Consider the following 27,974-nt stretch of genomic DNA (forward strand, 5'->3'; position numbering starts at 1 on the left):
CTTTAACTAAATAGTAGTTAAAAGCAAATTTGTATATGTATCTAAAACATATCGCTAGTTTGAAATGAACGTCGTCGAGCCTATACAGATTTCTACAAATTTAATTGGTAAATATGTGAGCAACTAAATTATGATTAGGCAATCGCTCAATACGGGTGTCTTCCTGTACAAAATACTTATCCCGTTTGCAGAAACAATATGAGTCAACGTGGTCAATATTCCTTAAAGGCCCGTAATCATCCTTAGTAATCAGCTAAGTAAAAATAAATGAAATAAAAAACAACAACAAGCCACTATTAAAGGTCGTTGGCTTACAAATTCGTATTACCAGATAGTTTCATTCTTTATTCTCATTTATATACATACATTGCATATTTATAACAGTAACAAATATTCATATTAAAACATTATGTATATAACCGCTAATGGTGCTGAGCTATATGAGATATTTTATTTTATAAATAATTATTGCACTTTGTTTACTGTGTTATTGGTATGTATGTTGGTGTATGATGTGTTGATCTTTCTACAAAATAGCACAGGTTTACATGTAGACTGTGTAACTTTGTTGTACAGTCTGCGTGTACACATGTATACATTATCTTATTCTAGTGTATTAAATTGCACTATTTCCGTAATACTTGTAAAGAGTGTAAAAATCTGTATATATAAATGCATTGTTATATATAAATTATATTGCACTATTCCCGCAAAATGTGATAAACATCTCGAAATCAGTATATATAAATACATGTACTGGTCATATGTGTGCATATTGTTATTTTTACTTAAACGTTATCCAACGTTTCTAATTATCTCCCTTCTAGTCCTTCCTTTGTACATTGATATATATGTGTTTTTAGTTATCGCTGTAAATCTATGGCTTATACACTTTTTCCAATATTCTTATAAATCATCTATTGTTATATTGTACGAATAAATGCATGTTTCAATATGTTATGCTATTCTACTTTTGTCTCTGCACATTTGCTAATATGTGCAAAAATATCTCCCCCTATATATATATGTCTTACTCATACACATTTCTTTTAAAACATTTTCAGTTTTATAGGTTTCCTTTACATCACAAATATAATTCGTCTGCTAAAGGTCTTATTTTCCAATACGGGTATAACTCGCCTCAAGTACATTCTACTATCTATCGTTTATTTTCATGCAGTTTAAACCTTCGCTTTAAATTTCTACTGGTAAACCTTGTAGCGTCTGCTATGATTTATTTAGTAAATTTTCTGTTGATGTCTAATACATAGGCGCAGCCATCTTGTTTGTACATGTTATCTACTGGATTATTTTTGGATAGTGTATACAGTTGTAATTCACTGATGTCGTCACTTTTGTTCTTATTGTTGAACTTTAACATTCTAAAAATAACAAAGACTTTATACGTATGTCTGTCGTTTAGATATGCGTGTAGAGTATTTGTGTTACTCTGTGTACATGTACATTTTATTTTCATCAGAAGGTTATTTGTTTTTTTTTACAATACAACATAAACTTAAAAATGTCTTTAAATGTTCATAGTATAAATATTAATGGATTTAGATCCAAAACTAAACATCAATATATTAAAGAATACATTATTAAAAATAAGCCTGGGATTTTATGTATTCAAGAAACACATATAGATATTTATTTTAAAGCCAAAGAAGTTGAAACATTTATTTCTAATGATTATAAGTATATTTGGAGCTTTTCTAATGGTCAGTCATGTGGGGTATGTACAATTATAATTGATAAAAATATTTCATGTAACAGTTTTCAAACTGATTATGATGGCCGCTTTATTTATGTTGATGTTCAGTTATTTAATCAAAACTTTAGGATATGTAATATATATGCACCGAATGCTCCTGGTGACAGGAATGATTTTTTCACTTCTATTAAAAAATATTTAGTGTCATCCAATAATCTTATGATAATTGGTGACTTTAATTTTGTGTGTAATCCTAAATTGGATAAAATAGGAGGTAACATTGATAAGGTTTCTGTAGGTTGTAAAGTTTTTAAAAACATAGTAGATAATTTTAATTTAAAAGATGTTTTCAGACAGTTAAATCCTGATTTAAAACAATATACTTGGTGTAGAAAATCTATAAATAATGAAGTTATAAGTTGCAGGTTAGATAGGATTTATGTAGGGAATTTAATAATTAATGCTTGTAATGATTGTTTAATCACTCTATGTTCATTTTCAGATCATGACTTTATTAGTATTTAAATAAAATGATTCCTCTAATGATATAATTAATGTTGGTAAGTCTTACTGGAAAATTAATAATTCCATATTAGATGATGAAGATTTTTGTTCAGCTTTTGAATATTATTTTAAAATTGAAATAAAAAATACCCAACTTTCATTATAATGGTGGGATGAATTTAAAGATAAGATTAAATTATTTTGTATTGATTATAGTAAATCAAAAAAATAAAAACTCTTATAAAGAAATAAAAAATTTAGGTAAACAATATTAAGTATGTACAGATCCTTCTAAGAAATAAGATATTAAAAATAATTTGAATAATTTGCATAATACTATTTTTAAAGGAGCTTATATAAGAAGTAAAGTCAATATCATAGATAGCAATGAAAATTCTAATATTTATTTTCATGAAAAAGAATTTAGAAATGGTCATGATAAAATTATTTCTCATATTATTGATAATAATGTTGACAAAAAATCCACTGATGAAATTTTAGATGCTTTTAAATCCTTTTATCAAAATCTATACACTGAAGAACCTATTGATACATCCCTGAATGCAAAGTTTTTAAATAATTTACCTAAAGTATCTAATGATGATAATGAAATTCTTTACTCACCTTTATCTTTAGATGAAATACATGAAGCTTTGAAGCAAATGGATCACACCAAATCTCCTGGTAGTGATGGCTTAACTTCTTTAATTTATGTCAAGTTTTTTCATTTGTTTGGGCCTATTTTGTTAGATTTATATAATGTATGTTTTGAATTGGGCTTTATGTCTAATTCCCAAAAATTATCTTTTATAACACTTCTTTGTAAAGATAACAATGAAAAAACTTCTGTTAAAAATTATAGACCAATATCTTTTTAAATATTGATAGGAAAATTTTGTCAAAGGTCTTAACTAACAGATTAAGTAAGGTTTTGGCCTCTATAGTTGGAATTTCTCAAACTTGCTCTATCCCTGGGAGGTCTATTTTTGATAATGTTCATCTTATTAGGAATATTATTGGTTATGTCGAGCAGAAAAATTTATCAGCTTGTTTTATCTGCTTAGACCAGGAAAAGGCCTTCGACCGAGTGTCATGGTCTTTTCTGTACAGTTCTTTGCAAGCATTCGGCTTCCATGATAATTTTATACATTGGATTAAGGTCCTATATGAGGACATAAGGTCATCGGTCATTGTAAATGGATATATTTCTAAGCCATTTGCATTGACAAGATCAGTTCGTCAGGGCTGTTCTTTGTCACCTTTACTATATGTTTTATGTTTAGAGCCCTTTGCTAAAGTTATCCAAGATGATCAAAATATTAACGGTATTAAAACTCCAGGTGGAAAGTTTCATGTAAAGATGTCGTTATATGCGGACGACAATACCGCCGTTCTATCCGATGACAGGTCAATGTCCTTCTTTTTTAAACATGTTTCAGACTTTGAAAAGGTTTCAGGATCCAAAATTAATTTTAAAAAAAGCTGTGGAATGTTTTTGGGGAAGTTGAAATCAAGGTCTGATCATCCTTTTGGCATTTCGTGGGTTAAAAATTGTTTATTATTAGGATATAAATTTGGTCATAATTTAACTGATGATGATTTATTTAATGACTTATTAATTAATTTTGAAAGAACTCTTAATCTATGGGAAACAAGAGGTAAATCCTATAAAGGAAAAAGTTCTATTTTAAATACTTTTGTTTTTTTCAAAAATATTATATTTCATACAGGCTCAAATTGTTCCTAGTCATTATGTCACATTATTTCAACGATTATCTTTTAAATTTATTTGGGGTCGAAAATTCGAACCCATTTCTAGAAAGACTTTATACTTACCATTTTTAAAAGGAGGCCTAAATGTTCCAAATATTGATTTGAAAATAAATGCTTTTTATTTAAGTCACATTTTTAAGATAATAAATAATCATCCTGCTCCATGGGTAGAATTTGCTATCTATTGGATTGGCATTCAATTAAGAGACTATAATCATTTACTTAATGATATTAATAAACCACATAGTGAGTTTATTCCTCCTTTTTATGAAAAATGTTTAAATGTTTTCAATAATTTTGTTGAGAATTGTAATTCCCAAGTTCATTCTTCTTGGCCAGTTAAATTAATATATAATTATTTCATAGAATCTATGAATCAAGTTCCAAAATGTGTTGGAATTTATAAATCTGTTGATTTTGATAATTCTTTCAAAAACGTGTTTTCTTGCGCTATTGATCCTGAATGTAGGAATACTTGTTTTTCACTGATACATAATGCTCTTTTCACAAATCAGTTTTTATTCTAAAAAAATATGGTTAAATCCAGTAAATGTACGTTTTGTTCTAAGCCTGAAACAATAGATCACTTATTTGTTCAGTGTTTTATTTCTACTTCTATTAATAAAGTGGTATTATATTTAATGCATGTTATAACGGCAGATAACCATAAACTGTCTTTGAAGCAATTTCAATTTCTCAATGTTGATTACTCATATGGTCCGGAAATTAATTATGTATTTTTAGTTTTATTATCCGAATCAAGGAATATTATTTGGAAATGCAGAAATCAAGTGAAATTTGATAAAAAAAAACACTGTTTTCTCCTTTTGATCTTATATGTAAATTTATTAACAGACTAAAGTATCGAATTTTGTTAGATTTAAGAAGACTTAAATTTGAAAACTTTGATCGTGTTTGGGGAGATTATTGTGATGTTAATAATGGAACTGTAGAATTTAGAATGGATTTGAATCCATCAGTTTATGCTAATATATAATATGTTATTATTTGCTGAATGTTCTTCTGCTGTTTGCTTTTTCTCTTTGATTTCAGGGTGGCGGCTGCGGGGCCGTTATTGGCTGTTACTCGGGTTGCCATCCTGGATCAGAGAGGGAGAGCGACAGAGTGATATAGTGTTTAGTGTCATTTGTGTGATGTGTTGGTTTTTCGATGTATTTATGTATGTTTCATTACTGTTGTCATCAGTGTTCATATGAATCATTTCAATCATAATTTCATATACTGTGTAACCCGGTCTTGGGGCCATTTCATTTCATTCATTGAATTTCATTATCACTCATGTTTCATCACGACATACCATTGCCTCAATTTCACTCATGTAGGTCATAGGAAAATTGTACTAACCTTTCTTTAAGTAAAGAGGTATTTTCGGAATTTTCCTATTAATGCGTATATATTCACACTTATGTCAAGCATAACTGGATGGTGGGGCTGGGGCGGGTGAGGAGTGGTACCGAAGGCTCTCACGTGCTTCAGCTCCATCATCCGGGGCAGCTGCAGACTTTCTTGTATGTTTCTGGCGGACCATCACGGGGAGTACCCGTGTATGACCTGGGGTGGTTCGCTGGAGGCACCTTTTTTGCTTTTTAGTTGTACTTTACAATATCAGTTATTGATATTATATCACTTTAAGGAAGTGTGATTTTATTTAATAACAATTTTTATAATGATGAGTATAAAACCTCTTTACAGTATTAATTAAGACCCGTTTCATTTAGGATGGTGACAGTTTTCTTTGTTAAAATTGATCATTATTTCCTCAGTGTTATATATTTACACTATTATAAACGTGCAGACGTGAAAAGACTGGAACAATTAAAATATTATAATATTAAAACGTGCAGACGTAGTAAAAAGACTGTATTATAAATATCAAATAATTTATTTTCTTTATTCCTTTGTTAAAGTTTAAAATGTTTATCAATGTCACCACGTATTGTATCAATAAATTTAAGGTTCTTTTAACGGGTACTTGGGGCGCTCTACACTCCAAGTTATGTGATGAATAATTTTATGAAAAAGAAAATGAGATATTGCAAAAGTTTGCATAGCATTATATATGATATCATTCTTTTATCACTATTTTACAATACTAAGAGATAGAAAATAAGTGCTACTCTTTCTTTAAAAAACAGCGATACAAATAATCAATGTTAAGACACTGATTGCTGTAAATTGGAGCACTATCTCGCCAATAAAATACATTTAAAAAAATCGAATATCATTCCTGATCAGATCATAGATGAACTGAATAGCACTGACTTGCTACATTAACATAAAATTACATTTTATATTACACTAAAACATACATGACATTATTTACAAAGTAAAAATTGTCGTCTTTTTAAAATTGCATGAAAGGGTTTGGCACATTGTCTAATCAAGTCTCTATTTGAGAACAGCATAATAAATTGATCTATTTTTGATAAGTTTGTAAACTTAGTATTGCATACAATTGCCGTCGAGAGTAAACTATCTCTTAAGTCATTATATATTTTACATTATTGCATAAACTCTATCTATAATGCCCTCTGGCGAGGTGCAGAAACTTGGCAAAAGCAGGGCTTGAACGGGAGAAATCGTGTATTGACAAGGCGATTCACGCGCCGTTCAAGCCCTGTTATGTGTCTTTCATATCCATTCTGGTCCACGCGCAGTTACTTCCCTTCTCCAGCCTTCGACGACTTTCCAAGCATAAATGGGGAACTGAATAAGCACCAGTTTCCTCATGCATGCAGGGATAATGTCTATTTCAATCCACTTTTCAAATTATACCATCTGCACTCTCTTGACAACCTCTTTATTTTATTGACAACGTCAACAAAGTTAAGGTTATTTACTCAACATTTTCAAAGACTATGCTGTAAATGTAAGTGTTTATGTACCTTCAACGTTCCTGTTTTAAGTTCCAAAATAATTCCTAATTTCTTACTTTGCGCGGCTGCATTTCAACTTTGCATTAATCCACTGTTTAAACACATTTTAAATCGAAAACTGCCTATTTGAAGGTAAAGCCTCGTCATTTCGGATGATGACCGAGTGAGGCATATGTAAAACACAACCTTGAACTGTATTGAAATAATCGAATTATTTTGTCGATGTCGAATGAACAAGATATATTGTTTTCAATGTTATTTTAATTTATTTTGGTATGTGTGATTTGTTTATGCAATAATAGCGAAAATACACATTTTCTCTCGCACTCGGGCAGGAACGGATTTTTCGAGCGCCCGCAGATGATCATGTCAGAGAAAATGTGTATTTTCGCTAATATTGCATAAACAAATCACACATACCAAAATAAATTAAAATTTAATTAATGACGTTGTCAATAAAATAAAGAGGTTGTCAAGAGAGTGCAGATGGTATAATTTGAAAAGTGGATTGAAATAGACATTATCCCTGCATGCATGAGGAAACTGGTGCTTATTCAGTTCCCCATTTATGCTTGGAAAGTCGTCGAAGGCTGGAGAAGGGAAGTAACTGCGCGTGGACCAGAATGGATATGAAAGACACATAACAGGGCTTGAACGGCGCGTGAATCGCCTTGTCAATACACGATTTCTCCCGTTCAAGCCCTGCTTTTGCCAAGTTTCTGCACCTCGCCAGAGGGCATTAATCCAACAGAGTATGTCAAATAGATTACCTTGTAAAATCGTACAATATGGTTGTAAAAATAAAAAAGGCGTCCAGGAAAAGGTCGGATAAATTGAATACTTTATGGAACAATGTTTGTTTAGCAGAAAAGGAAAGGCTTAAATGTGATAACTACAGAGAATGAAAATGAAACTAGTCATCAAAATCTGCATGATATGAATTTTAATAGTCACATTAGTATAGTTGATGTTAAAAATGCATTGTTATCTGTTAATAAGGGCAAAGCTAATGGTATCGACAATATTCCAGTCGAAATACTTAACAATGATACTTGTGTTTCATTTCTTCATGTTCTGTTTAATATATGCTTTGATAACGGTATTATTCCCTCTTTATGGGGTAAATGTATTATCAAACCTATTCATAAATCCTCGTCATTAGATAAAAGAGACCCTTTGTCATATAAAGGAATCTCACTATCATCGTCAATGTATAAGGTTTATGGTAATGTTTTAAATAACAGGCTTAGTAAATGGTCTGAGGATAATATAAAAATTTGTAATGAACAAAATGGATTTAGAAAAGACAGAAGCACGACAGACCATATTTTATCTTTAACAAACATTATTAAAAGTCGTAAGAAGAAACGAAAAGATACTTTTCGCGCTTTTATTGATTTAAAAAAAGCATATTATACTATTAATAGGGATGTAACATAACAACATATAATGTTAAAAAAATGTTATTAGTTTTTGATTAACAATTTGGCTCGTAGGTCAACATAACTTCAAACCAATACACAACAGACATAACAAGTCCCAATGCAGATATGATATATAATGAAATTTAAATAATTGATTATATAAGTGTAATTCCAATTTCCCAAGGTACATAACGAATACAAGTTCGGATTGAATGTGTATCGGGGTTTGCATAATTGATTATAGAAGTGTTAGGTTTCATATTTCCAATGTGGTTGGTCCATAGAGAACATCTGTTTATATGGTCGAGTATGCTTAATGAAACGAGGTCTCCTGTTCCCAAAGGTTATTATCTGCACATGTTCATCACGAACATATTGGTCAAACGTGATAACTGTGTATTGCACTTTTCTGCTGTGACGTGTGATAGATGCATGAGTATCCATCCAATCAACAAGGGTTATTCAAGGGTGGGGTTTAGTGGATCAAGGGAAAAGTTCATTCAACCAATTAAGAATGAGATAGGAAATATCTGAATTGTATGTTCATGTACCTTGGAATAAAATGCTGTGCTTTGTCGTAAGAAAAAAAAAATCTAGAGCCGCGCTGTAAAATAGTGTTTCACGAACATTAGCAAGCGTTGTATTAGAAAACATTCAACAGAAATAAATCGCGATGAAAACAGAAATGAACTTTTTGTTACTGTGTGTTCTGCACGAACAATTTGTAATTACGTCACACAGTATACGTCACAGGGATGTTTTGTGGCATCGTCTTGAAAATATTGGTATTACGGGTAAAATGTCAAAAGCTATAAAGTCATTGTATTCGGATGTAAAATCATGTGTTCGATTAAATTCTTTTGAAACTGATTGGTTTGATGTAAACTGTGGACTTCTGTATTCTGTCTTCTTTGATGTTTAATTTGTTCACAGATGATCTGACATTGTATCTTAAGTCTTTAGACATTGGTATAACTTTAGACAATGAAAAGATATGTATAATGTTGTATGCCGATGATATTGTATTATTATCAGAAACTGCTGAAGATTTGCAAATATTAATCAATGGTTTAAATGATTGGTGTAAGACTAATCATATGGTGGTAAATTGTCATAAAAGCAATATTGTCCACTTTAGACCAAATTCTACACCATGTACATCGTATAAGTTTATGTGTGGTATAAATCAACTTTCTGTAGTGGACAGATATACTTATATGGGTGTTGTTTTACATGAAAATCTTGATATGAATATTACTGTAAAAGCTGTTGCCCAAAGTGCCAGTCGAGCCTTAGGCCTGTTTATTGCAAAATGCAAGTCCGTTGCTGGTCTTCCATTATCATGTATTCTCAAACTGTATGATTCAGTTGTATGGCCAGTTATTAGCTACAGTGCACCTTTATGGGGTTATCGGTCGTACTCTTGCATAGATGCTGTTCAACACCGGGCTATTCGTTTCTTCCTCGGGGTCGGTAAATATTCACCAAATGATGGAATTTCCGATGATATGGCTTGGAAGCCACCAATAGTTCGACAATGGAAAAGTGTCTCATTGCTTTGGTCGATATTGTCGTGTATGCAAGGGTCGCGGTTCAACAAAAGAGTGGCTCTGTGGGCACACGATCAATCAAGTCGTTCATGTAAAAATTGGATATACAATGTTACTTCTTATTTTATAGAAAATGATATGAATATGTACTGTAATTTAGAAATTCCTATACCAAGATCATTTGCTGTTAATATAGAAGCAATTACACATGAATGTTACATCAATAGCTGGCTTCAACGAATTAATAACGATATAGGTCCATCTGGCCGAGGACGCAATAAACTTAGATTGTATAAACTGTTAAAGTCTAGTTATAATGTAGAAGATTATTGCACTCTTACTTTACCATTATCTCATCGTTCTGCGTTTAGTAAATTTAGACTTGGTGTTGCACCAATTCGTATTAAAAATGGACGTTATGAAAGGCTTATAGAAGAAAATAGAACATGCCCATTTTGTTAATGTAAAAATGTAGAAAATGAACTTCATGTTATACTTGAATATAGTGATAATACACGTTTTCGAGGGCATGATCATCACCTGCGGGCGCTCGAGCAGGAACGGATTTTTCGAGCGCCCGCAGGTGATGATCATGCCCTCGAAAACGTGTATTATCACTATATTCAAGTATAACATGAAGTTCATTTTCTACATTTTTACATTAACAAAATGGGCATGTTCTATTTTCTTCTATAAGCCTTTCATAACGTCCATTTTTAATACGAATTGGTGCAACACCAAGTCTAAATTTACTAAACGCAGAACGATGAGATAATGGTAAAGTAAGAGTGCAATAATCTTCTACATTATAACTAGACTTTAACAGTTTATACAATCTAAGTTTATTGCGTCCTCGGCCAGATGGACCTATATCGTTATTAATTCGTTGAAGCCAGCTATTGATGTAACATTCATGTGTAATTGCTTCTATATTAACAGCAAATGATCTTGGTATAGGAATTTCTAAATTACAGTACATATTCATATCATTTTCTATAAAATAAGAAGTAACATTGTATATCCAATTTTTACATGAACGACTTGATTGATCGTGTGCCCACAGAGCCACTCTTTTGTTGAACCGCGACCCTTGCATACACGACAATATCGACCAAAGCAATGAGACACTTTTCCATTGTCGAACTATTGGTGGCTTCCAAGCCATATCATCGGAAATTCCATCATTTGGTGAATATTTACCGACCCCGAGGAAGAAACGAATAGCCCGGTGTTGAACAGCATCTATGCAAGAGTACGACCGATAACCCCATAAAGGTGCACTGTAGCTAATAACTGGCCATACAACTGAATCATACAGTTTGAGAATACATGATATGGAAGACCAGCAACGGACTTGCATTTTGCAATAAACAGGCCTAAGGCTCGACTGGCACTCTGGGCAACAGCTTTTACAGTAATATTCATATCAAGATTTTCATGTAAAACAACACCCATATAAGTATATCTGTCCACTACAGAAAGTTGATTTATACCACACATAAACTTATACGATGTACATGGTGTAGAATTTGGTCTAAAGTGGACAATATTGCTTTTATGACAATTTACCACCATATGATTAGTCTTACACCAATCATTTAAACCATTGATTAATATTTGCAAATCTTCAGCAGTTTCTGATAATAATACAATATCATCGGCATACAACATTATACATATCTTTTAATTGTCTAAAGTTATACCAATGTCTAAAGACTTAAGATACAATGTCAGATCATCTGTGAACAAATTAAACATCAAAGAAGACAGAATACAGAAGTCCACAGTTTACATCAAACCAATCAGTTTCAAAAGAATTTAATCGAACACATGATTTTACATCCGAATACAATGACTTTATAGCTTTTGACATTTTACCCGTAATACCAATATTTTCAAGACGATGCCACAAAACATCCCTGTGACGTATACTGTGTGACGTAATTACAAATTGTTCGTGCAGAACACACAGTAACAAAAAAGTTCATTTCTGTTTTCATCGCGATTTATTTCTGTTGAATGTTTTCTAATACAACGCTTGCTAATGTTCGTGAAACACTATTTTACAGCGCGGCTCTAGATTTTTTTTTTCTTACGACAAAGCACAGCATTTTATTCCAAGGTACATGAACATACAATTCAGATATTTCCTATCTCATTCTTAATTGGTTGAATGAACTTTTCCCTTGATCCACTAAACCCCACCCTTGAATAACCCTTGTTGATTGGATGGATACTCATGCATCTATCACACGTCACAGCAGAAAAGTGCAATACACAGTTATCACGTTTGACCAATATGTTCGTGATGAACATGTGCAGATAATAACCTTTGGGAACAGGAGACCTCGTTTCATTAAGCATACTCGACCATATAAACAGATGTTCTCTATGGACCAACCACATTGGAAATATGAAACCTAACACTTCTATAATCAATTATGCAAACCCCGATACACATTCAATCCGAACTTGTATTCGTTATGTACCTTGGGAAATTGGAATTACACTTATATAATCAATTATTTAAATTTCATTATATATCATATCTGCATTGGGACTTGTTATGTCTGTTGTGTATTGGTTTGAAGTTATGTTGACCTACGAGCCAAATTGTTAATCAAAAACTAATAACATTTTTTTAACATTATATGTTGTTATGTTACATCCCTATTAATAGTATAATATGCTTTTTTTAAATCAATAAAAGCGCGAAAAGTATCTTTTCGTTTCTTCTTACGACTTTTAATAATGTTTGTTAAAGATAAAATATGGTCTGTCGTGCTTCTGTCTTTTCTAAATCCATTTTGTTCATTACAAATTTTTATATTATCCTCAGACCATTTACTAAGCCTGTTATTTAAAACATTACCATAAACCTTATACATTGACGATGATAGTGAGATTCCTTTATATGACAAAGGGTCTCTTTTATCTAATGACGAGGATTTATGAATAGGTTTGATAATACATTTACCCCATAAAGAGGGAATAATACCGTTATCAAAGCATATATTAAACAGAACATGAAGAAATGAAACACAAGTATCATTGTTAAGTATTTCGACTGGAATATTGTCGATACCATTAGCTTTGCCCTTATTAACAGATAACAATGCATTTTTAACATCAACTATACTAATGTGACTATTAAAATTCATATCATGCAGATTTTGATGACTAGTTTCATTTTCATTCTCTGTAGTTATCACATTTAAGCCTTTCCTTTTCTGCTAAACAAACATTGTTCCATAAAGTATTCAATTTATCCGACCTTTTCCTGGACGCCTTTTTTATTTTTACAACCATATTGTACGATTTTACAAGGTAATCTATTTGACATACTCTGTTGGATTATATTAAACCAATAAGTATAGTTATCATTAACATCAGACTGTGTTCTAAAACTACACTCGAGTTTAGATATAGTAATATTTATATTCTGCAAAGTTTCATTATCTAGCATAAAACCATTTGGCACATTAGTTACATCAAACTTTTTAAAACTTGACACAGAATGAGCCTTCACAGTAACTGATTTAATACAATTATCTAAAATAATATTCCAGAGCAGTAATTAGTGATCAGGGAAAGAACTAGATACTACATTGGATATTATTTCAGCATTGTTAATTAAGTCAGACACTCTCTTAACAGTGAACTGTTCAAATGACGATAATTTCTCATGGCTAACAATACAATAGTCAACAACAGATTTACCTTTTGATGATATGGATGTAAAGTCATTACATGTATTATTGCGACCATTTAACATGCACATGTTACCATTTATTAGAAACTCTATCAATAAATTTCCATATCTATTCATATTAAAATCAATCATTTCACGTTCAATAACATCGTCTATACCTCTAATAAAGACATTATTATCGCCACATCTGCTATTAAAATCACCACATAGATACAAAATACTCTCATTTTTATACTGGTAAATCAAAGACACCAAAGTATCATAAAACATGTTCACGTCATAATTATATCTAGATGAGTTTTCAGGTGGCAGGTAACACACGCATGGGATGATTGAATAATTGTTAAATTTGTGTTCTAATTTAGCAATAAGATACCTTCACAGGAATTATCACAACACTGTTATATTAAATTCGTCTACTAAAAGGTTTGACACGAAAAAACCAACTCCTCCCGGACCGGCATTGGCGTTTTTGTGCATCTCTTTCCGGTTATGCCCAAACCAAGTAAAACCCTCAAGATGTAAAACATCGCTTCCAGTTAAATGACTTTCGGCTATTCCTAAAATATCTATATTACAATTAAAAACACATGACGATCTTAAAACATAGTAATCAGAAAAACAGTCTGTTCTCCAACCTCTCACATTCCAAAACCCGGCTCTTATCTATCTGCGATCACGGTTGTGCCCATCAGACCATCCACGATAAGAGCAGCCCATTGAACCATCACGATCCCCGTGGTAGTCCCCGTGCTAGTCTGACTGGCGAGAGTCATACCTCGTATCACGTCTGTCACCGTTATCACGCCTATCGTGCTCACGACGAGCATTGGTGTTCGGACGATAACGACAAGAGTCTCGCTCCGAATCACGATTGTCACGCCTAGATTCCTCACGGTTTACGTCACTACGGCAAACTGTATATATTAACATGTTTCGTAACATTACGAGTGCCTTATCTACTGTTCTCGATACAAACCTAGATTCCATAAACAAATAGAGCAGTCCTTCACCAAGGTTTTAGTGTGTCAATAAACAACCATGCTTCCGTTTCTGCTGTTGTGTTTCTGTGCGTCCATAGTATACGGCCAGGTGCCAGTGTTAGGGAAATGTCCAAATGTAACCGTGAAAATGGACTTTGAACCTAGCAAGGTATTGACTGTATCCTTTCGCGAATGTCCATGCTCATATTTTTATATGTTTTTAACAATACGTGAAGTTCTCTATTTTTTGTCATTTAAAAAAAGTTATTTGATGTTTTTGAGTCGCATTTGGCCATATTTGAATGCACTGCAATTGTGTGAGACAATATATTTTTCAACATATGCTAGAAAATAGTTTTATGCCGAGTTCTGGGCAAATCGGATATAATGCACGTGCGTACAGCATCGTCCAAGACTTGCATGTGCAGTCCACACTGGAATTTACTTAAGAAGAAACTTTCTTTCCACGAAAAATCCGTAAAAGCGGAAAATGTCGTCCCTGTTACCTTATGCGGACTGGGCAGGATAATCTGGGACGACACTTCAGGCATATGCTTTAAGTCAGTTTTTTCCGAGACCGCTTATCTTTTTTTATTGGGGCGGGGTATTCAATATGAAAACTTATAAAAAGGGGCAAGAATTCCGACATTAAATACACAGTTTTTACGATTCTGTTTGATGTGAAAAGGCGCCGATCTGCAAATTTAACTTAATAATTGTTCGCTGATTGTTTTAAACAAGTTCACGCGAACTATTCGTGCCTTGTACTTTGTAAGACGGTGCGATATTGAAATCGTATTTCCCCATACATTGGCAATTATTTCGACACACGTGGTTATTGAGATTGGCCACTTGCCGCAAATAAAACACAAGCTGATATCTATAGGAAGGTCTTTCTTGGCGATCACTCAGTGGTTTCAATCACGGAACCAAGCTCTGGGAGAACCGGACTTAATACATTTGCGTTCAGTGTCGCCCCTGATTTGCATGTGCAGTCCACATAGGCTTATCACAGACAAAAGTTTCCGCTTAAACTGAATTTTCTAGATGAGACTTCATTTTAACCAAAATTCAATAAAAGCGGAAAGCGGTGTCCCTGATTAGCCTGTGCGGACTGCTTAGGATAATCTGAGATGACACTAAACGCACATTCACAACGAGACTTAATTATTTGTATGCGCTATATTTCCAAGTATTTCGGCTTCTGGTACGAGATAGCGCGGTTCTACACGAGTTTCGAAGCGAACCAGAAGTGCCACTCCGCCACCTACACGTCACTTCCGTCGGGCCACTTCCAGGTGTTCAACCAGGCACTTGATATGGAGTAAGTAATAGCGTTATCATTTCCAAAAGAATCACTAGGTAGGTCAGTCAATAAAGTTTTTCGTTTTATTATTTTACGATTTATGAATATTTTGTTTCAATTTTTATCAAGATGTTCAAAAACATATACCTTCAAACTACTTTGAGTGTAGCAAACTCTTGCTGAAATACTAGCTAGTAAAGGGCAAACTTTACAAATTAGCCGCTTTATGCGAAAATGAGTATCATGCCATTCGCGACATGCGTAAATACCGAGCAGCCTGCGCATCCGTTCGGTCTCGTCAGCTACGTAGTCCGCCATTTAGTCACATCTTTCGTGGTCTCATATGCGGACAGGATAGAAACTTTACGGGTCTGGAAATAGGCTGGTCACTCATGTCACGATACCCATTTTCGCATGACGTGGATCAAATAGGAAGGGCCAGGTAATTTTAACAAGAGGCTTACGCCAGCACCTTTAGCAACCAAACTTATAATCATTTATGTTACTTTGCGGTTCGGTGATTTCACTTGAACAACTCAACATAATAACGTTCCATCACTCGAACAACTCAACATAACAATGTTCCATTTAGAGACCACGAGCAGAATGCGACGGGTGACGCCTACATTCCCGACCCCAAGGTGAAGGCTAAGATCAAGGTTAAGTTCAACGAAGGTAGGTTTAGTTCGATCAATTTGTGTCTTGTTCTGAGAAAACTGGGCATAATGCATGTGCGTAAAGTGTCGTCCCAGATTAGTATGTGCAGTCCGCACAAGCTAATCAGGGACGACAAATTCCGCCTTAACTTGATTTTCGGTCAGGTTAGACTTCCTTAAAAATAAAAATACCATAAAAGCGGAAAGTGTCGGCCCTGATTAGCCTATGCGGACTGCAACGGCTAATCTGGGACGACACTTTACGCACATGCAGTATGCCCAGTTTTCTCAGAACACGACTCATTTAGATTAAGTGCAAATGTTGTTACTAAATCGATAGGGCTTAAACATTCGTGATTCAATTATAATGCTTTTTTTATTAGCCGCGTTATGGGAAAAACGGGCAGAATGCATGTGCATAAAGCGTCCTCCTTAATTTATCTGTGCAGTTTAAAGACCTATATGGGGCGCCACTTTAGGCACATGCATTGGGTCCGTTTTCGCCTAGATGTGATTTTCGTTAATAAGAGACTTTCTTCAAACAAAGAAGCGTATACATGTGGAACGCGTCGTTCCTGGTAAGCCTGTGCGGACTACACAGGCTAAAGTACAACGATACTTTATGCTAATATTACACTTAGCGCAGTTTCCACAGAGGGCGACTCCAATCTGTGTTTATTGATCGACTAGCATTTATTAATAAGAAATACAGTTAAAATCGAAATTTCGCGTGTATTATAATTGTTATGATCATACAAATTAAGTTCAAATAAACATGCTTCAAACAATATGTACAATTTACTAAATAAAAGTAAAGATCCTCGAAATATTTGACATATTTGGTAGATTGAATCGCAATGATATGATAAAGATGTGCATATGTCGAGTCGACGATAGTTTCGCGTTTAGCAACCCCCATTTGCAAACATTCGTTAGTTTGAAAATAGATTTTATACTTGCCCAAAGCCAGAGTTTTCAATATGGTCTCTGGGAGAATTGTATCAGAAAACTATTACTGATCGAACATCATAACATATCTCTGACATAGGCTTTTAAATAATAGTAATTTTATATTGCTACTACACTTGGAGACTTTTCTAACGCAACACGTATTCAAATCAATATAACCCCCGTATTTTCGAACGGATTTTGTTGAACTTTGGACTGAGACTAATTCAACTAATAGCTAGTACTTCATGTACACTTAATTGCAATTGATCAACATTAAAATATCAAACATAACAAAAAAAATCACTGAAAAAGTTTAATTCTCAAAATCGTACATCGTAAAATAATAATGTGAAAAGTAATACGCATTAACTTACACGTCTTAATGACCGCCCGGCTTGTAACATTGCGCTCATACGAGCCATGATGTTTTTCTAATTCATATTATGTTGTCCTGGTGTAAAAACGCACCTAGAATGATGACATTGACTTACATTGGAATTATAAAGCGCGCGGTACTACACTTGATGACTTTTCGAACGCAGAATTTTTCAAACTTAAATATCTCAGTTATGAGTCAATATTTTTATTTAAAATTGTACATGTGATCATTTGACTACAGCATTAACAAGCAAACGATGAAATCATTCATCCGTGAAGATCGGATTCTTCAGCAAGTGGGGAAGGTAGCCTGCAACATGCCGATTTAACTCCTGAAATTTTATAGGAGACATATTGATTTTTTAAATTAATTTTATGTTTTCCTGGTGAATCAACCCACCTCAAATGAAGAAATTGAAATAAAATTGAATTCATGTCGCGTATCACTATTTTCATCACGTGCACAAAGATGAAACCATACCTACCCCACGTACAAACCGCCTGATTGTCACCGGTGAATGATTTTATCGTAATTTTATCTATCGTAAACATAATATAGTCAAATGATCACATGTGAATTTTTAAATAAAAATCTTAACTCATTACTGTGGTATTCAAGTTTGAAAAGTGTTGCGTTAGAAAAGTCTCCAAGTGCAGTGCACTAATATTGGAGGCGATGACCCAATAATTATATTGTTATTTTGCCAAAAGCCGGTAACACAAAGTAACTCCACGCACTTTCTGAAATATTAATTCATGGTTCGATAACTTAATTTTAACCGTTTAGAACTTTATTTTTGCAAATATCTCACGTTATTGATATACATTTACAAAAATCTTTAGTGCATAAAAGACAGTTGTTATTGCAGTTTGTGCAGATATCTTAAGGTATAAGAATAAATCCTTGAATACGTCTGAAATCGGTGATAAAATTTCACGTTGTGTGAAGCATAACCGTGTAGCACAAATCGAATTTTAACAAGAACACAGGCTTATTAAATAAATAAATTCTGATGCATTTTACATTGCCATAAGCAGCATAAAATCTGTCTTTATGCACTAGTTGAAATTCGTAAGAAAAACTGTTTTAAAGTTATTTAAAACAAGAGATTGCCAAGCAATATGGTCCCCTACCGGTGAAACTCCACCATTGTCAGAATTTAAAAAAATAAAAATATTTGTCGCTATAGCAACCAGAATTCTTGACGTAGGAACAAAATGAAATGCCGTGCATAATCTCCATATTGCCATCTATCCATGTTTGAAGTTTCATGAAAAAATAGTAAGAACTTATAAAGTTATTGCAGGATCCAGAAAAGTGTGACGGACAGACAGACTGACTGACTGACACACAGAGCGCAAACCATAAGTCCCCTCCGGTGTGACCGGTAGGGGACAATAAAGCACCACTTACCGTCGTGTTTACCGCTAATAAAGTTAAACAAGGGATCCCCACAAAGTCACGTGATCCTGCAGCCTGTTAAAGCGAGATTATACGATTTGTACATGTGTTAAATTGTAATATATTGATAAAGATTTGTAACAATGGCACAAAATAGGCAAGACAAATTTAACATTGAAGACGAATTTCATAAAATGCAGCTAAGACAAATCGGCGCCCGAGCCGATTGTGACGAAAACATTTCGTAAATATTTTCCTACAATAACCGAAGCATTCGTCTTTTTATTAGGATCGGGGTTAGTGTTCGTGTGTCTTATGAATAGATATCGTTGCAGGAAATTAAAATGATCCGTAAAACCATATTTAGATTCACACCGTACATGCATGATATACATGCTGACGAATTCGACTGTACAGACATATTCGATTTAAGGAATAAATATCTGGCTTATTTTGCATTTTTCGACTCATGTTCATCTTAAATTTTATTTTAATTTATATTGAAAAATATGTATAATTAGTTTTTTTACACATTTTATATAAATTCATTTATATTTGACAAAATCGTATAATCTCGCCTTATTGAATTTGTGTGAATCGTCGTCGTAGTTTAGTCTCTTCAGTCCGCAAAAGCTAATCAAGGACTACACTTTCCGCTCAAGGACTACACTTTCCGCTCAAGGACTACACTTTCCGCTCAAGGACTACACTTTCCGCTCAAGGACTACACTTTCCGCTCAAGGACTACACTTTCCGCTCAAGGACTACACTTTCCGCTTTTATGGATTTGTGTTAAATAAAAGTATCTCCCTAAAGCAAATCCACTTAAGTCGGAAAATTAAGTCACTGCTAAGCTTTTGTGGACTGAACAGACTAATCTGGGAGGAACTTGTCGTGCATTAAGCCAAGATATCTCAAAACGATGCGCAATTGTGTTTACCATGTGCTTGCCATTAATTTCTCACAACTTTCGCAAAAAATCTACGCCCTAGCATGAGAATACCTCATCCAACTGGTAGATTGTGTCCTTGCTACACAATTGAACGATTCTGGTTTTAGGTGAAGCAATATGTCTAATTTAAATCCGTGTGTGTCTCCGAAAATTCATGCCCTGAATGTTTGCTTTTCCCACCCAGTTTATCATCCCAACTTTCTCCACAGATGTTCGTCAGCATTTCAATATTTCATTCATCGTTTCATTGCGTAAAAAGTCGATGAAAGACTCACTTGTTAAGAAAGTGTTGTGATAATTTTTGATCTGAATGAATGAATATGTTGAGTTTTCGGATGAGTGTTTACATATCACCTATTTCTCCTCAACTGTTCATGGAGACTGAAATCTTCTTAGCTGTACCAGGTCGCTGAATCAACGGGGCTTTCAGGGGTTTACACACGGGCTGGACAGGATGTAAACACACCGTTAAGAATTTTATTTTTGCAAATATCTCAAGCTATTGAAATTCATCTGCAAAAATGTTTGGTGCATACAAGAAAGATTTTCTTGCAGTTTGTGCCGATATCTTAAGGCAGAAGAATAAATCCTTGAATACGTATGAAATCGATGACAAAATTTCACGTAGCGTGAATCATATAACCGTATAGATGAATGCAGTGCACATATAATTTTTTAACAAGAAATCGGTGAAAAAATTTCACGTTGCGTGAAGCATATAACCGTATAGATTAATGCAGTGCACATATAATTTTTAACAAGAACACATGCTGATTAAATAATGTAATTATGATGTATTTCATATTGCCATAAGCAGCATAAAAATCTGTATTTTATGCACTATTTGAAATTTTTAAGAATAGTTGTTTAAAAAAGTTATTTGAAAAAAAAAGCACCACTTGCCGGTGTATTTAAATCCATTATCGTTTACTTGGGAACCCCACATAGTCACGTGATCCTGCACCCTGTGTACGTGTTTTAACAAACGAAATGATGTCATTAAAGTTTGATTTTGCTTAATTTCACGAAAAGTAAAACTTTCCGTTTCATTTTATGGTTTATCGATATGAAATGTGCTTCAATCTTAATATCTATGAATTGATCTACAACTATTTCGTACTTGTAATGTTCAATACACATTGATCAATATAGACGTGATTTGCATATAGTGAATTAGTATCTGCATGTTGCGTTGTTTTTTTTAAATACTTTTTCTCAGACAATATTTTTGAAAGACGTGCCATGATAATAGAGAATAATAGGTTAGTGTTGATAATAGATCAGGTTTATCATGCGAGGCTTAGAAACCAAAAAGCACGAGCCTTGGCGAGTGCTTTTTCGTTTTCGTGCCGAGCATGATAAACCTCAACTATAATCAACACTAATCTATTATTCTATTTATCCCACTTTTTATTTTGTAAACCTTTTTGTTTAAACAAAGTTAGTTTGACTGGATAATGTCGCTGGATTTATGACGTCATTTCGTAAAAATATTGACGTCATTTCCTGCCGTTGATTATAGATGATATTTAATCAACGGGGCTTTAATCAAACGAATTCGCTGTAAAAGTTAGATAAAATAGAATATGTGGCCGGTAACTTGTTTGGTATGTTTATAAAAACTATGCATTTTCTTATACAATAGGCAGTTTCTATAGATAATATATGAATGGTGACTGTTTGACTTTTGAGGTCATGTGCTATTAGACTCATCCGATTTGGCGTTTAAAACGGCTCGGCACGTCTCGCCTTTGCCTAAGGCTTGCTAAGCCCTATCATACTTGTATTATATCACAAAATATCACAAGTCACAACCAATAAATTCTCATGAAGAATTGCAAATCGAATACAAAAATGCCTCGCTTCAGAAAAGATAGAAATGGAAAATGGAAAATAACTTCATTGTATGAAAATATATTTATCGAATGAACAAAGAGCCTTCTCGTGTTAAGCTCGAACCTTAAAACATTAAAGAAATGCAAGCCATTTAAGAGATAGTTCTGATAAACTACTGCTTTTTCATTGAACTCGAATCATCAGAGATACGTAAAGTCCACGATTTTGAGAAATTCTCTCAGATTTGCGAATCTATTCTTCGTGCTTATTCATTCGGATCCACTAGCGGGGTATTTCGTTTTTTCGTATTTTATTGGCTGTAGATAATTTGTCAATAAATGTCAAAATCGGGGTTAGACAGCTACGCTGAAAAAGTTTAATCGCACGTATTTCCTATACAGCGGCCCCATACGCGGACTATTGGGTTGTGGACACCGATTACGAGACATACACACTGGTCTTCTCCTGCGTTGACATTGTGGGTGTCAGCCATCTTGAATTTGCTTGGATTCTTGCCCGGAAGTCATCGATTGACCAGTCAGTGCGCGACAAGCTCTACCAGACGCTTGAATCCTTCGGAGTGAAATCCCAGCACTTCATGGACGATGATAAGACAGATTGTCATTAAATGTTAATAACTGCTTGAAATAATATCTGGTTGTATTGTTCTTATCAAACTTAGATTTTCAGATTAACCGTAACTATGGAACAAGTAACAAATCAGAATGAAGTATTTATAGATGCAAATTATTTAATATTTGACGTCATATTATTACGTCAGTAAGGTGTAAATCTAGATGAAGAAAATATCATAGACATGGTGATATTTGCATTTCGTGTATTTAAGAAATATTTTCACACTCTATTTCATTCGCATTACGGCGGTGAAATGGCGTCTTTAAATATTTAACGTTTAACGTTAAAACGTACATTAATCGTGACAAAAGTGTACAAGCACGAGGGCTGTGTGTATGCCTATAACTTAGCAGCCGAACTCTCTCTACGAATATAATTAGTATATAAGTCTTCCTTCATCACTCCGAAAAAGTGCCGGTCTAGTTTCATGTTCCCCCGGGCTTTCTGCAAAGTAACCAGTGCTTCTGACATCAGGGAGGGGGCTGGTACCGCCCTGTCAATGATTCCCAGAGCCACGCCTCTTTTGGCATCAAGCCGCTTGCCGAAAACAAGCGCTTCTCTTTGTGAGATCACACAAGGTACCTTTAATCTGAAGTCAAGCGTAGAAGATAAAAAATAAAATGTTCTAACAATTTATAACGACCAGCATTTTTCGGCAGAATAACATATTAAAAGATGGAAGCTAGTTGCAAAACCAATTGTTTACTTACGAACATTGATAAGTAAAACATTGTAGGCGTATACAAATTAAAGCGTACTATCTAGAAAAGAAAACAAACAACAATCAGAGCAAACTGCTTGTAAGAAAAACATACATTTTCAATGAATTTGATATTCTTAAAATCAAATTTAAACATTCAAAAACCGGCTATTAATTGATACGTGTTAAGAAATGGTGTTTTGTCGCATCGGAGAAACAAAGTACCGGTAGATCGCGAGAATCACGCTCTTAATTAAAGCGCACTGCTGCAAACTATTGACCCTGCCGCCAAACAAAACATACGGGTCCTTTATTACAACCGTGTTTTTAAGAAATCGGGTATATACATATAATAACCCTTACATTTTATGGAATTAGTTGTCATTACATATGAATTTATTATGATGTATCCTTACTTCAATTGTTCAAAATGTTCAGTATAGCGCTTAACATAACAGTGGAACTTTGTAACAAAACATAGAATTAATGTTACAAAAATATGACCGGAATGCGTTAGAGGATCATAATGAGTAACATACTTAAAAATATCAACCATAGTCTTCGTGAAGGGAAGTTTCATGTGAACTTCTGGCCATTGGACCCACCCGCGGTCCTCGCGCATCAATCGGAAGTCATGAACGAGCGCTATGAACGCCCCTTCCGCTATGGCGTGACCTTGAGTAAACGTGAAGAAATGTGACGTGTATGTGACAATATAGGGATACTACACGTTTTCGAGGGCATGATCATCTGCGGGCACTCGGGCAGGAACGGATTTTGAGAGCGCCCGCAGATGATCATATCCGAGAAAATGTGTATTTTCGCTATTATTGCATAAACAAATCACACATACCAAAATAATTTTAACTAGCAGTGAAATCAATATGTTTTGTTCATTCGACATCGACAACATAATTCGATTATTTCAATACAGTATAAGGTTGTGTTTAACATATGCCTCACTCGGTCATCATCCGAAATGACGAGCTTTACCTTTGGATAGGCAGTTTTCGATTTAAAATGTGTTTAAACAGTGGATTAATGCAAAGTTGAAATACAGCCGCGAAAAGTTAAAAATGAGGAACTATTATGGAATTTACAGCAGGAACGTTGAAGGTACATAAACACTTACATTTACAGCATAGTCTTTTGAAAGTGGTGACTGTTGAGTAAATAACCTTAACTTTATTGACGTTGCCAATACAATAAAGCTGTTGTCAAGAGAGTGCAGATGGTATAACTTGAAAAGTGGATTGAAATAGTCATTATCCCTGCATGCATGAGGAAACTGGTGCTTATTCAGTTCCCCATTTATGCTTGAAAGTCGTCGAAGGCTGGAGAAGGGAAGTAACTGCGCGTGGACCAGATTATGGATATGAAAAACACATAACAGGGCTTGAACGGCACGTGAATCGCATTGTTAATACACGATTTCTCCCGTTCAAGCCCTCCTTTTGCCAAGTTTCTGCACCCCGCCAGAGGGCATTATAGATAGAGTTTATGCAATAATAAGTAATGTGTCATTAAATATAAGTCTCGTTCTAGAAAAACGTGGCTTCGTGCATGTGCGAAAAGTGTCGTCCCAGATAAGGCTGTACATTATATTTTCATGGATTGTTTTTAAAGGAAATAGCTTCTTAAAGAAAATCCAGCTGAGGCGGAAAGTGACGACCTTGATAAGCCTGTGCGGACTGCACAGGCTATTCTTAGACGACTTCACAGAGCGAGGCAAATATTTAACAGATAATAGGTAGAGTTACAGTTTTTAGGAATTGAAAAAACCGGTTTCTCCTACAAAAAATATTTTGAACAGGTTTTGGTAAAATCTTAAATAAGTATTCGCTAAAATATGTTTTCAAATTTAATCCACATTTAAATAATATAACACATTATTTACTCCCCGGGATGAACATTTTAAAAACTTGTTCGTATTAAATCATTTCCGAACATTATGCTACTGGTAAAAGGAGGTGCAAATATTACAAAATACTATAATTATATTCACAGTTTGCTGAGAAACAAATACAAATCATGGTAAAAACCAGGCTTAATGCATGTGCGTAAAGACACTGTCCGCTTTAATGCTATTTCTCGGATAAAAAAGTCTCTCTTAAACGAAAATGCAGTATCATCCCAGATAAGCTTGTGCAGTTCGCTGAGCAGAGGAGAGACTTCCTTTAAACAAAAAATACAATTAAAGCGGAAAATGTCGTCCCTTATTATCCTGCCCCGATTGCACAGGTTAATATGTGACGACATTTAACGCACATACATGTAGACCCATTTTCCCAGAGCGAGGCTCAACTGAACCTGATTCATTGCATAATCCGTTGGAATGATCAGTCCATAGCATTGGGGTCGTGCATCTCGTTTCTTAAGCGCAGATTTTAAAACGGCAGTTTATACATTGAAACACGTCAACTAGTATTGAATTCTCGCTTCCTCTCATATAAACCTTAAACAAAACTTCTACACATGCTTTCGTTAAAAAGTTCGCGCCGGGTTGGAAGTAAGTTAGTTATTATCAGATGACCATACCGTGATGACACTGTTCAAACACCGGTGCAATAAGTTCGTAAATTGCATCTAGTGTAAATAGATATCTTGCCGAGGTTCTGAACTAGTAGCGCTAGACTAATTAACTATTGACGTCCTTTTTATGCCCCCGGATCGAATGATCGGGGGTATATTGTTTTTGGCCTGTCTGTCTGTCATTGTATGTGTGTGTCTGTATTATGTATCAAAACTTTAACCTTGGTCATAACTTTTGCAATATTGAACTTGATATTTGACATGCACGTGTATCTCATGGTGCTGCACATTTTGAGTGGTGAAAAGTCAAAGTCATCCATCAAGGTCAAATGTCAAATATATGGCTTCAAGCGGCGCAGTGGGGGGGGGGGGGGGCATTGTGTTTTACAAACACACCTCTTGTTAAGTCAATAAAAAGTAACAAAAAAACAAATATAGAGGATTTAACCAATTCTGAAAGCTCTATAGAGAAAACTGTCTGATGCCCATCAGTCATAAATGGTCACTCAGCCACCATGGTGTTTATAATTTCTTAAATTGAATTATACAATTACAATTTTATGGAATTCTACAATTATTGCAAGGGAGCTAACCGTTAACTGCCGCTACAGTCGTTATTCCAATGGCGAGAATCCGTTTGTACAGTTTGTGTAGTGCTTCGTGATATTCATCTAGAGCTTGCGCAGTCTGAGCCTTCAGCCAATCCACATCGAGGCCAGTGCTGAACGAGCGGCCTTCTCCTGTTGTAATAATGCCGACTATTTTAGGATGACTGAAATACAGATATAAATCATCACTCAAACAATTTGCATGCATTCAGATAATAGTTTGTCAGTAACAGGTAGAGGAACTCATGATTTAAGTCAAATTTAGAAATAAAAACAACAATTTCAAAACTTGTGTTTCACTTTCTTATTGCTGGTCCCATGACGGCGTGGTATAAACATGGGAATACCCAGCTACCAATTCGTTTAAGTAACAGCTAGGCAAACTGTCATGCGTCGAGACAAACTGTTTACTTGACAACTCAGTGCGATTAGATGGGTGCGTTCCAATGTATGTCGCTGAAAGTCAGCCGTTGTGTTTATCTGTGCTATATTTGCAGGAGACGAGAAAGAATACCACTCAAGACGTGTATCGAGAAATGAAATTGTTCATATTTTATGGCTTCATCATTGTAACAATTAAACACTCAAAGATTGTTCAATTATACAAATGGAAATGTTTTTGTTCTCAAAGCGAATAAAAGCGGCAAAGTAGGGAACATCACTGAACAATTAGTTTGAAAGTACAGCCAGAATTACCTCCCTTACAATTGACAAAACGAAAGTGAAATGATGATTAAGTTTGAAAGTACAGCCAGAATTACCTGTCTTACAATTGGCAATACGAAAGGGAAATAAACATGTAGTTTTAAAGTACAGCTAGAATTACCTCCCTTATAATTGTCAAAACGAAAGTGAAAGTTCACAAAAGTAGCAGGCGTTTGATTAAAAGTTAAGCTCACAACTACCCACGTGTCAATGAAATCGAGTGCTTGATTCCAAGTTCGAACGTAATCCAGAGTAAACGTATTGTCACCATTACACATGGTAACCACAGCTACGTCTTCATCGGTCAATCGCACACTTAACCCGACGAAATCCATTCGCACGTTTCGTTTTGTTACGCAAATATTTGTGTATGTGAAGCCGAAATAGAAAGTAAATAGTTTTCACACTTCAAATTAATAACTTATCAATAGAAATGCATACGAAAATTATAAAGAAATAGTGTAAAGGCAACAAATACATTTTATCACGTTCTAGATGTTGAACTTGATAATAATTCTTTCATAGGTTACATGCCACGCAGTGTTCAGGTTTGAATAAAGTCTTTGTAGCGTTAAACATATCTCTTTCATTTATATGACACCCAATAGAAATAATTGTATTTTTTATAACGTGTCTCAAAGCCCATTTCAGATGGGGGAAGTTCGGGGCAAAGAAAACGGACAGTGCATTCCTGCAAAAATAATTGCCTAATTAGATACATGTATGTCCAAGGCGTACATGTGAGCCCTACATTA

At 34.3% G+C, this 27,974-nt stretch overlaps 2 protein-coding genes across 3 annotated transcripts; one reads left to right on the forward strand and one right to left on the reverse strand.

Annotated features, from left to right (window-relative positions):
* Window positions 1-14,523: 14,523 nt before the first annotated feature.
* LOC127845526 (apolipoprotein D-like) lies at window positions 14,524-22,706 on the forward strand. Its single transcript, XM_052376534.1, has 4 exons — window positions 14,524-14,726; window positions 15,751-15,881; window positions 16,456-16,538; window positions 22,440-22,706. Exons 1-4 carry the CDS (start codon window positions 14,616-14,618, stop codon window positions 22,664-22,666), a joined length of 552 nt encoding a protein of 183 aa, XP_052232494.1. The 5' UTR covers window positions 14,524-14,615; the 3' UTR covers window positions 22,667-22,706.
* LOC127845525 (uncharacterized) lies at window positions 21,799-27,741 on the reverse strand. Of its 2 annotated transcripts, none has more exons than XM_052376532.1 (4): window positions 27,424-27,741; window positions 26,500-26,678; window positions 23,914-24,049; window positions 21,799-23,263 (listed from the first exon to the last, which is right to left on the reverse strand). In XM_052376532.1, the coding sequence occupies exons 1-4, from the start codon at window positions 27,552-27,554 to the stop codon at window positions 23,014-23,016; spliced, it is 696 nt and encodes a 231-aa protein (XP_052232492.1). In that variant the 5' UTR covers window positions 27,555-27,741; the 3' UTR covers window positions 21,799-23,013. The 2 variants fall into 2 exon arrangements, with proteins under 2 accessions (XP_052232492.1, XP_052232493.1); XM_052376533.1 differs by lacking the exon at window positions 27,424-27,741 and adding an exon at window positions 26,815-26,903.
* Window positions 27,742-27,974: the final 233 nt, after the last annotated feature.

This window comes from Dreissena polymorpha, chromosome 9 (genome assembly GCF_020536995.1).
Source record: "Dreissena polymorpha isolate Duluth1 chromosome 9, UMN_Dpol_1.0, whole genome shotgun sequence".
NCBI lineage: Eukaryota > Metazoa > Mollusca > Bivalvia > Myida > Dreissenidae > Dreissena > Dreissena polymorpha.

What these genes read in the sequence shown, in the direction of transcription:
- LOC127845526 (XM_052376534.1), top strand. Translation starts at nt 14,616, where the DNA reads ATGCTTCCGTTTCTGCTGTTGTGTTTCTGTGCGTCCATAGTATACGGC. An exon ending in TGGACTTTGAACCTAGCAAG is followed by an intron (nt 14,727 to 15,750) that starts GTATTGACTGTA and finishes TATATTTCCAAG; the next exon opens with TATTTCGGCTTCTGGTACGA. An exon ending in CAAGGTTAAGTTCAACGAAG is followed by an intron (nt 16,539 to 22,439) that starts GTAGGTTTAGTT and finishes TTTCCTATACAG; the next exon opens with CGGCCCCATACGCGGACTAT.
- LOC127845525 (XM_052376532.1), bottom strand. Translation starts at nt 27,554, where the DNA reads ATGGATTTCGTCGGGTTAAGTGTGCGATTGACCGATGAAGACGTAGCT. An exon ending in GACTGTAGCGGCAGTTAACG is followed by an intron (nt 24,050 to 26,499) that starts GTTAGCTCCCTT and finishes CGTTTACTCAAG; the next exon opens with GTCACGCCATAGCGGAAGGG. An exon ending in ACTATGGTTGATATTTTTAA is followed by an intron (nt 23,264 to 23,913) that starts GTATGTTACTCA and finishes GCTTGACTTCAG; the next exon opens with ATTAAAGGTACCTTGTGTGA.